Source organism: Gymnoscopelus braueri (assembly GCF_963280865.1).
Source record: "Gymnoscopelus braueri genome assembly, chromosome: 19".
In the NCBI taxonomy this organism is placed as follows: Eukaryota; Metazoa; Chordata; class Actinopteri; order Myctophiformes; family Myctophidae; genus Gymnoscopelus; species Gymnoscopelus braueri.
Genome location: NC_137621.1, coordinates 20,304,510 through 20,316,706, shown reverse-complemented (window position 1 = coordinate 20,316,706; position 12,197 = coordinate 20,304,510). Strand labels below are relative to the sequence as shown.

General features: G+C 40.6%; 2 protein-coding genes across 2 annotated transcripts in view; both read left to right on the top strand.

Annotated features, from left to right (window-relative positions):
• Positions 1-669: 669 nt before the first annotated feature.
• lrrc9 (leucine rich repeat containing 9) overlaps positions 670-12,197 on the top strand; it is a gene marked incomplete at its 5' end in the record, with an annotated part of 32,313 nt that continues 20,785 nt past the window's right edge. The window contains 15 exons of the mRNA XM_080414207.1: positions 670-726; positions 1,422-1,640; positions 1,904-2,044; positions 2,205-2,268; positions 2,365-2,435; positions 4,327-4,509; positions 5,068-5,223; positions 5,359-5,540; positions 6,631-6,762; positions 6,876-7,055; positions 7,152-7,269; positions 7,428-7,563; positions 8,021-8,158; positions 10,804-10,931; positions 11,711-11,896. Coding sequence (XP_080270333.1) covers positions 670-726; positions 1,422-1,640; positions 1,904-2,044; positions 2,205-2,268; positions 2,365-2,435; positions 4,327-4,509; positions 5,068-5,223; positions 5,359-5,540; positions 6,631-6,762; positions 6,876-7,055; positions 7,152-7,269; positions 7,428-7,563; positions 8,021-8,158; positions 10,804-10,931; positions 11,711-11,896 — 2,091 coding nt within the window. The remainder of the gene's footprint in view (positions 727-1,421; positions 1,641-1,903; positions 2,045-2,204; positions 2,269-2,364; positions 2,436-4,326; positions 4,510-5,067; positions 5,224-5,358; positions 5,541-6,630; positions 6,763-6,875; positions 7,056-7,151; positions 7,270-7,427; positions 7,564-8,020; positions 8,159-10,803; positions 10,932-11,710; positions 11,897-12,197) is intronic.
• On the top strand, positions 8,848-9,450 carry LOC308074103 (signal peptidase complex subunit 2-like; the record flags this gene model as incomplete). Its single annotated transcript, XM_080413436.1, has 1 exon — positions 8,848-9,450. One exon carries the CDS (start codon positions 8,848-8,850, stop codon positions 9,448-9,450), a length of 603 nt encoding a protein of 200 aa, XP_080269562.1.

Here is a 12,197-nt window from a genome sequence, read left to right as displayed (position 1 = left end):
GGGTGTGTTTTTAAACTGAAGGAATAACATTTGGAGATTTAGGGATCTTTTGGAAATTGCCTTGCAATGTGGCGCCCTCGTGTGGCTTAGAATAATAACTCCAGTGGGATGCGAAGGTCTGGAGGCTTGGCTCTAGCTACGCGAGATTATGATCAGGGTTGCCATGTCTGCTTATTATAAGCGATTTTATTTTGTTAAAATCTTTAAAAAAAATATTCAAAATTTTTAAAAATGTCTTCAAGATTTTTTTGAAAATAGTAGATCTACAAGCTCACAACACGTCGTACTGCGACGCGTTGTGGGGGTTCACTTCTTTTGGGCTTGTTTTCTTAGGCCTGGTTGCTTACTTCTCTTGGCAACCTGGCAACACTGATTAGGATAGAGTAAATAAAATAAAAAAGTCAACATGGCGCCCTAGCAACAAGACGCTCCTACATAGAAACGGACGGGTCCCAAACATTCCGAAGCTGTTCAAGCATACAGTTCACTTTGCTCACCTTTGCTTCGGAACGGCTGTCGGAACCTCCGTCCTGGGGGAAAACATTTTTATTTTGTTTTTGTTTTGTTATTTGTGATCACTATAATTTTTATGTTTAGTTCCCATAAATCAGAGCTATGTTCATTTAATAATGTATTACTCGGCTTAGTTTTGATCATTTACATCAAACAATGACACAGGTTGACAAGCAAAGGCACAGTGATGATGAAGATATCATCAAAGAATTGGTAAGTTTTATACATTCTAAATTGGGACCAGTTTATTTCCCAGTGGACTGTTTGTGACTATCAGTAAGTAGTAACTGAAAATTGAATCTGTTCCCAAATAAAAACTGTCAAATGTTTGTAATTCTGTACGCAGCAATTCCATCGAAAACTTTATTGTGATTTTTACTTCCAAATGTTACTTATTTATTCATTTAATCATAAAAGGTAGGGTAAAGTGATTTTCTTTGGTTAAGATAAGTCTTAAATAGCTCTATATTCTGATAGTACTCTTTCCAGCTCTTTATTAAACAGAAAATGCATTTTCAGGTCCGGATACCACTTTTATCCAATCATGGTAGAGAACTCAGACAGGATACAGATTAAACAAATGAAATTGGATGTGATGACACAAATAAATGTGCAGACACAATTGGAACCTGAACACTACAAATGAAGCTGATAAATGGGTACTCTCTCCTCATTGGCTGAAATTTTGCATCTACCTGAAGATGTATTTTCTGTTTATCTAAGAGCTAGAGAGACAGGGAGACTCCTGTTACTGAACAAACACTCTCTATAGCAATAATTACTATCAGAATATAGTGCTTCAACCTTTTAACAAAACCCTTTTTGTTTTAACCCAAAAAATATCACTTAACCTACCTTTAAAAAAACTGCAAAACTTTGTTAAACTATTTGTTCATATTTCCCAACAGTGTGTGGCTAATGGGATATCCTATGAAAAGATACCACAGGATGGGAGCTCCATTACGTCCCTTGAGATATTCTTCAATGGCTTTCCCCGCATTGTTGGGCTTTCCCTCTTTCCAAAACTCTGCCAGCTGACAATAGTAAGTCAGAACATCAGCCACATTCAAGGCCTCGAATGTTGCCCTCTGCTCCGAGAGCTCTGGGTGGTCGAATGCCAACTGAAGGTAAGTCTCTCATAGTGTCTGGCACTATAGATATAATACGATTATAATACTACTCATCTTTTAAGTCAATCATTATTTGCTGTAGGTGACATTGCATGGTTGTTGTGTATATATATATATATATATATATATATATATATATATATATATATATATATATATATATATATATATATATATATATATATATATATATATATATATATATATATATATATATATGTGTGTATGTCTTAATATGTGTTTTATACAATCTTTTGCAGGGGATATCTGGGATACTAAATTGCCTTCATCTACAAAAACTCTATCTTTATGATAACCAAATAGGTGAAATTGAGAATTTACAGTTGCATGTTAATCTACAAGTGCTGTGGCTCAACAACAACTCCATCACTGATATCAAGGTATGAAATGTTTTTATTAATTTATATATACGCGTCTAAATGTATCAATCCCCTTAATTGATTATTTGTATTTTAGGATAGTTTTTTTCTTCTTTTTTTTCTCAAAATAAAAAGCAATTTTATGTATGCATGTTTCATCCGTTTGTCTTGTTTTGTAAAGGGTCTGGATACACTTCAAAAATTGAAAGAACTAAACCTTGCTGACAACAATATTGAAAAGATAGGTAAGGTACAGTAAGATCCGCTACCGTTTTCTGTCAAGTTATGTTTGGGCTGTATGACAAACTAAATATTAAAGTCCTCATCATTCCTTTCCCAAGGTCATAACCTTGATCTGAATAAGAATCTTCAACATCTTAATCTTTCTGGGAACAATATCAGCTCATTTAAGGTAAGGCATTCATTATTTAGACACATTAAAAAATATATATACTTTAAGTCATACCATTGTTTGAATGAATGAATGAATTTTAAAAGACTGTTGTTGCAGTCTTTTTGAAATACACGTGTGATGTGGTTCTTTCCTTGATAGGAGTTAATACCCAACATTGTATTAATCCATCCCATAACCGAGACTGTGCCTTAAAGCATCTCAATGTTGCCATATTGTTATGAATCAAAGGTTCTGCTTATGCGTTTGTTTTTCAGTGAGACAAAGGCTCCACCTTTTATACATTACATTTCTCCTCTAGCTTCTGTGTGTTTATTATTAAGAGAAGGAAGAAAGGGGAGAATATTTTTTAACAGAATAGTTTTATTTGTTGAGCCTTGTAAATAGAGCCTTGTAAATAGAAAATGTCCAATTAATACATGTTTTTGCACTGTGCAAGTATCAAGTCAGGGTCTATGGCAGGTTGACTGAACACAATGGATAAAAATTGAGATTGCATTCCATCATTTCCGACTACAGTAGTTGTCATGATAAAACCTCATTGTGCAACTATTGGGCTACTGTGCCCCATCCATTCATCTACTGCAGTGTTGATACAGTCAGAACGGAATAGTGTGTTGTTACTAATGTTTGTCTGTTAAGTAGCTGGCAAATAATGTTTCCCCTTCTAATAGCATAGACATGAAGGGGGGGGACCCAATTCCCCTTCGAAGTAGAGAAATAGTGTTGCAGTATTGCATGCATCAGAAAGTCGATTATTTCAAAGTAAAATATTATTAACTACAGAAAAGTAGTCACCCAGGGCTACCCAGGGCCTGCAAACTTTGGAAGGCAGTCGTAGTCAATTGGAATGAGATCAGAACAATCTGTGTGTTTTGAAGAAGACGCACTATATGGCAAAAAAAAAAAAATCTGGCACAAACAGGGCCTATAAGTTGTGTCATTATCCAAGGAATCCATGGAAAAATATATATTGATTGTACGACCTACGGTTCAAGAGTTATAGGCCAAAACTTGGGCTGTTGTGCCACCATGAGAAGATTTGAAAAAATTGAGATGGAGGTTCTTCCTTAGTGAGAGTGTGCATGCAAAGTTTCCCAGCAATCAGGTGCTGCATTCATGATGTGTGGCATTTTGTGCAAGACGGGCTGCCCCCATAAACTTTGGCCAATCATAGTCAATCGGAATGGAAAATGAGAAATGTGACAGATACTTCTTGATCACATGACTACAGAGATAATGTATACCGATTTGTGTGAGGTTTGGACAAAAACAAGTATAGTAACAAAAAATATGTTTTGCAAAAATCTGTCTCATGGTGGCTCTATGGTGGAGCCAGTGGTGCTTGTAGGATGTTGTGCAAAACGGGCCCCTCTTGCAAACTTGATCACATGACTACAGAGATAACGTGTACCAATTTGAGTGAGATTTGGACAAAATCGGTAGGATTATTAGCAAAAACTGTGTTTTGCAAAGAAAACGCAACATGGCTGAAAACTTGTCAGGTGGAAATGTAGAGTTATTGGTGGAGTTCTTTAATGATCCAAGGAATCCAACTGAAAAAGTATTTTGATTGTATCACTTACGGTGCAAGAGTTATAGGCCAAAACGTGAATTGGCCTGTTATAGCGCCACCATGAGGCCGATTTAAAAAATGTAGAATGTGCGTGCAAAGTTTCACATCAATCGGACGTTGCGTTCATGATTTTAGGCATTGTGTTCAGAACGTGCCACTCCTTTGGAAGCCAATTTTAGCCAATCAGGAAGGAATATGAAAAATCGGACAGATCCGTCTTGATCACATGACTATAGACATAATGTGTAACGATTGGCGTAGAGAAAACCGTATTACTAACAGGCTAGTCTGTGTGTTCTGTGGTTGGTGTAACAGGAGCTGACCCTGCTGGCCAAATTGCCCCGTCTTAGAGAGCTGGAACTGAAGGACCCCCAGTCAAGCCCCAACCCGGTGTGCCTGCTCTGTAACTATGCAACCCATGTCCTTTATCACATGCCTGACCTCCAGCGACTTGACACCTATGATGTCTCAAGCAAGCAAGTGAAGGAAGCAGCTGAGGTACAGTACACAGAGGGCCCATCAGTCCTAAACCTAAGTGTTCAGTCCTTTTCCTAAATGTTCTGCTCCATTCACAGTATCCCAACAGCTATTGTCATAAGCTGCACCATGCAGGACTTTTAAGCAGAAATACAGGTGTTTTTACATGCGATGACTACACCTGCTATGATTAAAACGTATTATAGCAAGACAGTTTCAACATTCTATTGTTGCTTCTCAGCCCTTCTATTGTTGACGGGCAGTCATAGCTGAATGGGTAGAGAGGCCGCCTGGGAAACAAAAGATCCCTGGTTCGCGCCCTGGTCAAAATGTCTAAGTGTCCCTGAGCAAGACACGTCTTAACCCCTAACTGCTCCTCGGGCTGCCCCCGTAGCGCCCACTGCTCCTGATACTTAGGATGGGTTAAATACACGGATAACAGTTACAAACTGGAAGTTCAAAAACATTCAGGCAATACTGATTTGTTGTTTACAGACTGAAACTGTCGAGAGTTTCACCTGGAAGAAATTATTTTTTCATGGTACATGAAATAAGTGTCAGTGAATTTTTCCTTTCCAGGCTACAGTTATGAAGAAGATGATGTACTACAACATGCGTGTCCGCACCGCTCAGAGGAAACTGGCAGAGACCCAGGCCAGTCTTATGGAGCAGAAGAAGACTCTGTTAGAACTGCCTGAGGAGCGCATCAGGGCTTTCAGTTATGCTCTCAAAAATGTATGTGCAATCCTGCAAATAGAATGCACTTATTTTTTAGTATGGTAATGGGGACTGTATGATGTAGCCACCAATGCTGTTGTTTTTACAACTTTCTGTTCATAATAAACTTTTTTCATTTGTGTGTACTCGTAGCTGGAGTGTGACCTCTCAGAGATGCAGAACAGCTGTAGGAAGTCTGCCCTGACTGAAGATTCAGGAGACAGCAGTGACCTCCCTGCCAACATCAGCCATGATACCACATCAGAGCATGAACTACACTGTAAGATGGAAGCACTGAGGGGGAGGCTCAAACATTGGTACAGGAAGTTGGAAGAGTGAGTTTATAAGTTATATGTATCCATAAGCCGCCTTTGTCAAATGTTGTGTTGTTGCGTTTTTCCATTAGTAAATAGAGAGCCAAGACTTAATAAACTCCCGTATTGTCCAGAAACATATCTCGAAGTCCTGACCTGTCAGCCTATGGGGTTACCCCCTTGTCTGAACCTATACTGAGGACTGCATGCGCCAGGGTCGGTGCAGTCACATCCAGTTTATAAAATCTGGCATGGGTGAAGACCAATTTGCCGCTTGCATGCCTGAAGCGGTCTCCAGTACTAGTGACGGAGGTACACAAGCGTAGGAAGATGGGAAATCCTCTTCTTCCTCTCTATCATTTCCGGAGGGAATGGGGATATACTCGCCGCATGCCTATATCCCGGCCGGCCGGACTATTGCTGCATGTCACTACACTGCTCTCTGTCTGCATTTCTTGCCTCTCTCTTCACTGTATCTGTCTGAATAAAGCATGAAAATGCCTCAAATGAAAAAGAAAAGAAAGGGCTGTGATAGACAATAGACTGAAACTGGGCAATTGTTGACTGCCCCCTCTCAGCCACTGAAATTAACACACACACACCCAGTCCCTAGTCAATGAAGCACACAATAATTCTACAAGCTCACAACACGTCGTACTGCGACGCGTTGTGGGGGTTCACTTCTTTTGGGCTTGTTTTCTTAGGCCTGGTTGCTTACTTCTCTTGGCAACCTGGCAACACTGATTAGGATAGAGTAAATAAAATAAAAAAGTCAACATGGCGCCCTAGCAACAAGACGCTCCTACATAGAAACGGACGGGTCCCAAACATTCCGAAGCTGTTCAAGCATACAGTTCACTTTGCTCACCTTTGCTTCGGAACGGCTGTCGGAACCTCCGTCCTGGGGGAAAACATTTTGTGTGTGTGTTAACATTTAACACACACACACCCAGTCCCTAGTCAATGAAGCACACAATAATTCTTTAAGCAAAAACGAAATAACTTACTACTTCACCTAGTCCAGAAGAGAGTCACAGAGGTTCACACTTTATTCACATGAGCTTCTTCTATTGTATGAATGTGAGAAGAAAGCTATTTTCTGTTATTCCAGGACTGAAACCTGGCATACGCACAAACTGTCACAAGCTACAAGCAGGAATGTGTTTATGGTCAACTGCTTGCTGATGGAGCTGGAGACTGTGGGAAATGTTCGTTTTGAAGAAGGCAGCGCTACAGACACTTGGTACTACAAATTGTTGTCGTACTGTATTAACACGTGAACTAGGAAAACCATTGAAATTTCAATAACGGAACATTTAAATGTACTGACCCCCATCCATTTTCTGTTTCCAATAGGTTTATGTCTTGTCATGACCTTGTGCAATCACGTTTCTTGGCTGCAGACTATACGCCTCATAGCATCACTGGTGTCAAGGTCAACCGCATTATTCGCATCCACAATCGGGCTTTGATGCTTCGGTTTGAGGACAAACTTCATAGCCTCTTAGTCAGTGAAGAATCACCTGTGTTCTCACAGTAAGGACTTTAAGTGATATTAATACCACTACTACTACTACTACTACCAATATTTAGTTAATGATCTGTAATATGAATTTTGTTGCATTCCTGAAGGAGTTATAAACGACGGCTGGACTTCTTATTTTACGTGGCTGACCCTGAAAGAACCACTGAACGGAATGAAATGTTATACATTGCAGAAGAAGGCTTTAAAAATCCAGAACTGTATAAGGTACGGTACATACAAACCTGAGCATTAATTTAACTGGGTGAAATTCTGAATTAAATTAACACTCAGGATTTCAACCTTTAGTTTAAACTAGTTTTTTTTGTCCCATAGGAGTTGCAGATGGTCATGATTCATGTGTTTCTCTGTTGTCTTTTCACCAGGCCCTAGGCAGAGAGAGCGCTGTACCCTTATCCAACAGCCTGTTTGTGTCTGAACAGCCCAGGATTGAGTTTGCACAGCGCCATGCCAGCCAAGGCAACTCCAAGCAAAGCAAGGATGCTGTCCCTTTCAGATATGGTATGTGACTTTCTCATGCCTGCGAGAGCTTGTACTGTAGATCTGCTATTTTTGGCATGCGACAGCATCAGACGATGTTGTATAAATTAAGCATTCATTGCACAGTGTCTTATTGTTGTGAATTTAGTTGGCCCTAAGAGTTTCCCTCTGACTAAGGGGAACAAGATGACACCAGGCAGTATCATGTCAAGTTCTAAAGTTTGTTACACACAGAATATACAGTACTGGACACATGGCGTGACCAGAAGATAATGAGACATGATAATAGAAAAGAACAGAATGTAGGAAAACAACAGGTGAATCCTGTATCATTATGCACAGGCATCAGTCTATATGATAAGGTCAGAGATGGCGATGGTGTATCAGTATGTGCTTATGTAGATGTCACACTTGAGTGAATCGGGTCAAGCATATAATGTCATTATTCTGCTTTTAATAACAAAACATTTGTTTCCAGGTCAGATCATTGTTGCCAAAGTATTCTTTGGTAGATGCTTCCCTGTCCGGGAGGGAGACCCAGTGGACAGCAGTTGCTATCCCAAAGCCCACTCTGTGTATCGTAGTGTGCACGCTGAACATGGAACTAACACCGGAGGTACAGTACAACAAAAACTGAACATACAGCACTCATTGAATATTTTAGCACTCAGTCATAATGTGCTCATTGTCTATTTTAGCAAACTGATGACCGTTAGTATAACAGAGCTGTGTGACTAAGATGCTCAGGTCGTCTGGCCTAAGTAAATCACATCATCAATACCTGTCTCAATGCATTAGTTCTAGAATGTGAAGAAGGCTAGGTCTGGGCTCCTAAAGAAAGCACTTATGCATATACACATATACAGTACATACAGTATACATACACATACATATACATTGTGCACACACATTTCTCTGGCCCACAAAAGGTTGGATTAATTAATCCAAAGTGCTTTGATTTCAATGGAAAATAGAACAGCAGAGAAATCCTCCAGGTTGGCACAGAACCGCTGGTAGTGATGTACCATTAATTATGTTCTTGCCGGACGAATAGTTAGGATGGGTAAATACAGAGGATGAATTTCAAGTAGTCACACATGTAGTCACAAATAACCCCAACAACAACTAATAAATTATCATTAACTGCAAGGACACCTGCACAAAGTGGCATTTTAAGCATATACGGCAACGGTTTGTGTAGTTTGTGATCAGACTAGGCCAGCCTTATGGTCAGCCTTATATAAGGTGTTTAAGAACCATTAAGATATCACTTCATCTGGTGCAGAAAATTGTAAGGATAGGCGGATGTCAGCGAGAAACCAAAAGCGTGGACCTCTGGAAAAAAGGAGAATAGATGAGAATCCAGTGAGGGTTGATAAATGGGATGGAACAGCTGTCAAGACCTCACTCGATGATGCAGCTAAGAAGGTCATATTGGAGAAGTATTGTTATGTGGAGAACTTCAGTCTAATAGATGTCCGTCTGTTGATCTCTACTGTGGCATGTGTGTTTGCCCTGGTTGCTCTGGCCTGGGATTACCTGTATCCCTTCCCAGAATCCAAGCCTGTGCTCGCCTTCTGCGTCATCTCATATTTTATAATGAGTGGGATCCAGATTCTGCACAAATCATACAAAGAGAAAAGCATCTTCCTGGTGGCAGTACAGAAAGGCCCAGTGGGGATGGACCATGTGTGGCGGCTCTCCTCCAGTCTAAAATGTTTTGATGACCAGTACACACTCCGGGTGGGTTTCACGAATGGGAAAAATGGCTTGTACGGCGAGGCAAGCTTCACCAAGTCTGTGTCTTCGTTCTTTGATGACAGCGGCAAGTTAGTGATGGACCAGTTTGAGAAGTCCATCTCTAAACTCCATGATATATTGGCCACAGAAGAAAAAATGTATCAATAATTTCATTTCCACAAATCTCTGAATCTACCTGTCCTATTTTTTGCCCAGATATAGAGATGAGTGACAGTATTGTCATGGGTACTGCGCTAGTAACGATAGAAAGCTCTGTTACTGAAGAAACAATGTAGGCTCGCTGTGATGTCATATTGGCAAACAGTACCAACGTCCACTTTTTCCACATGGATCCATATTTGCCTTTCCATTGACTTTCCAGTATCAAATTTAAGTTTAAAAATTAATACTGATGTCATAGATGACTGAACCTTTTAAAGTTTTGGTGAAAGTATGAAGGAGCTGGCAGAATTAATTATTAATAATAATTAGAAAGGTGCTTGCATTCAGTTGAGCGAAAATCTCCACCAGGGAGTGTGTCCTATCTATGACATCGGTCATCTATGATGTCAGTCATCTCTATATTTGGGCAAAGTTTAAGCCCAATCCGGACACCTTCATTATAAAATGTCAGTTCAAAAAAGTGAGATAAATATTCACTATGTGAAAGAAAATGTGTGGATTTCCCTTCCTCGGCCTACTGACTGACACAAGAAATGTGACACTTATTGGTCCAGTGATATGCACGATTAGCCACAGACAAACAGACAAATGGACACAGGCTCACAAACACAATGCCTTTGTCTTCAGCCTGGCGAGATAATAAATAGTGGAAACAACATGAGTGACGATAATAATGATAATTTTAATGTTCATCAGGGGTCAATTTGTCAAAAACTGGTCCCAAGAACCATGAATGTGTTCAGTCATGCACAATTGCACATCCATAGAAAGCAGTGACATCCTTGCTGACATCGACCATGATCCCACGTCAGAGCAAGATGGAAGCACTGAGGTGGAGGCTCAAACACTGGGACAGAAAGTTGGAAGAGATTGAAACCCGGCATAAGCACACATTGTCATAAGCTACAAGCAATAATGCGTTTAAGGTCGACTAACTGTCTGTTGATGGGGACTAACTGTCTGTTGATGGGGCTGGAGACTGTCGAAAATGTTCGTTTTGAAGAAGGCTGGACAGCAGACACTTGGTTAACATCCTAACTTGATCCTCTGCAATCCCGGAGACAGTCATATGTGTTTCCGGTTTAAATCTGTTGCCACACCGATAAGCAGCAAAGCTACAGGAAACTGAATTGGAACCGGAAAAGGGTACACCACTTTCAGGAAACCAGGAGTATACACAGAGCTTATATGGAATCTTACGTCATAGATATGTCATAGAATATAGATGACTGACGTCACAGAATGGCCACATGAAGACAGAGATTCAATCTGGAAGCCATCTATAGACCATAGTCTTGTTTTCCCACCCATGTGATAGTTTTTTGTTTGATTTTTCAGAGAAATCCTGCTCCTCGCAAGTGCACAATGGCTCGACGGCCTCCATTCTTAGACAAAGCCAGTGGTTTGTATTTGACCATGAGTTGGTCTTGCCTGAGTACATCATTGACTTTGAGTATATTACCCAGGTAATGTATTTGAATCACCCCTTTTTACGTTGTGGCCGTCTATAGGTGTGTGTCTGTCTGTCCAGAGCTAAGCTCCTCTAGGACCCACTCATTTAATAGTATATTGTATATATATACTACTTTCTTTTTACTGTAACTTTTTTTTTTAAATCACTTATAATGGAAGTCAGTGGGGCTCAGATTGTCCACGGATGACGTGTGTATATGATGTCATCAATACTGAACCTATAATGGTTTGACCCTTGACCCTCTAACGGTTTGACTGTCGGTTTGAGCGTTAAGCACGGTCATGCAAAGTTCTACATCTTCTGCTAGCCTCTTTCAGAGCCATGTAGTCTATAGGAGGGTCATGAAGTACACAAAGTCCAAGATCCACATGAAGCCATCTTGTTTGATACTATTATGATCCTATTTAGTCTGTATGTGTGTGTGTTTGTTTGTTGGGGGTCAAATGTCTTGTGCACACTGCCAGCAGACCAAAGAAGTACCTACATGCATTGTCTCATATTGTGTATATCAAATCAATTATGTAACTTTAATTTCATAATGGAAGTGAATGCTGTCAGATCGGGCTGAAACCTTGTCCAAATATGAAGTCATATGTCATAGATGCATCATAGACGACTGATGTCACAGACTGGCCGCATGACGTACAAGATACACTACACATGGGACCCACTCTGCTATTAGACTCTGGTTTGGCATCGTCCAACTGCCTTCATTTGTGTTTCTCAGACAAAATCATTGGTTTAACCATTTTGTATGTCCTGTGTTATCAGCACCAAGCTCAGCCTGCTGCCCGTAGCCTTGGCATGAGCACAGATCACACTGCTCCCAATGACATTTCTCTGGATGACGAGGCCCTCAGAATGGACCCTCTGCTCAAACCACGGCCCAAGATGCTGAGCCTGGATGAGAAGATTCTGCTTAACGTGGCCAGAGCCAATGTACTCAGCCAGATCACTGTAAGGATTCAGGCTTTTGTTTTAGTCTTTATGTGACAAGAACAGTGTAGAGCAACAGGAAACATGGAGAGAGAGTAGGGGATTGACAAGTAGGTAAGTCAGGGAATCTCAAACTGAGGGCTGCGGACCCCCTGGGTGTATCCCATGTGTCCCAAATGTATCCTTTCATATGCTGTATGTGGTACTGCACCTGATAAACACATACTGCACTGCACTGCACTGCACTACACACACGCGCACACGCCTGTGTGTGTGCGTGCGTGCATGCATGAGTGTGTGAGCGTGCAATTGGTTGTGTCTT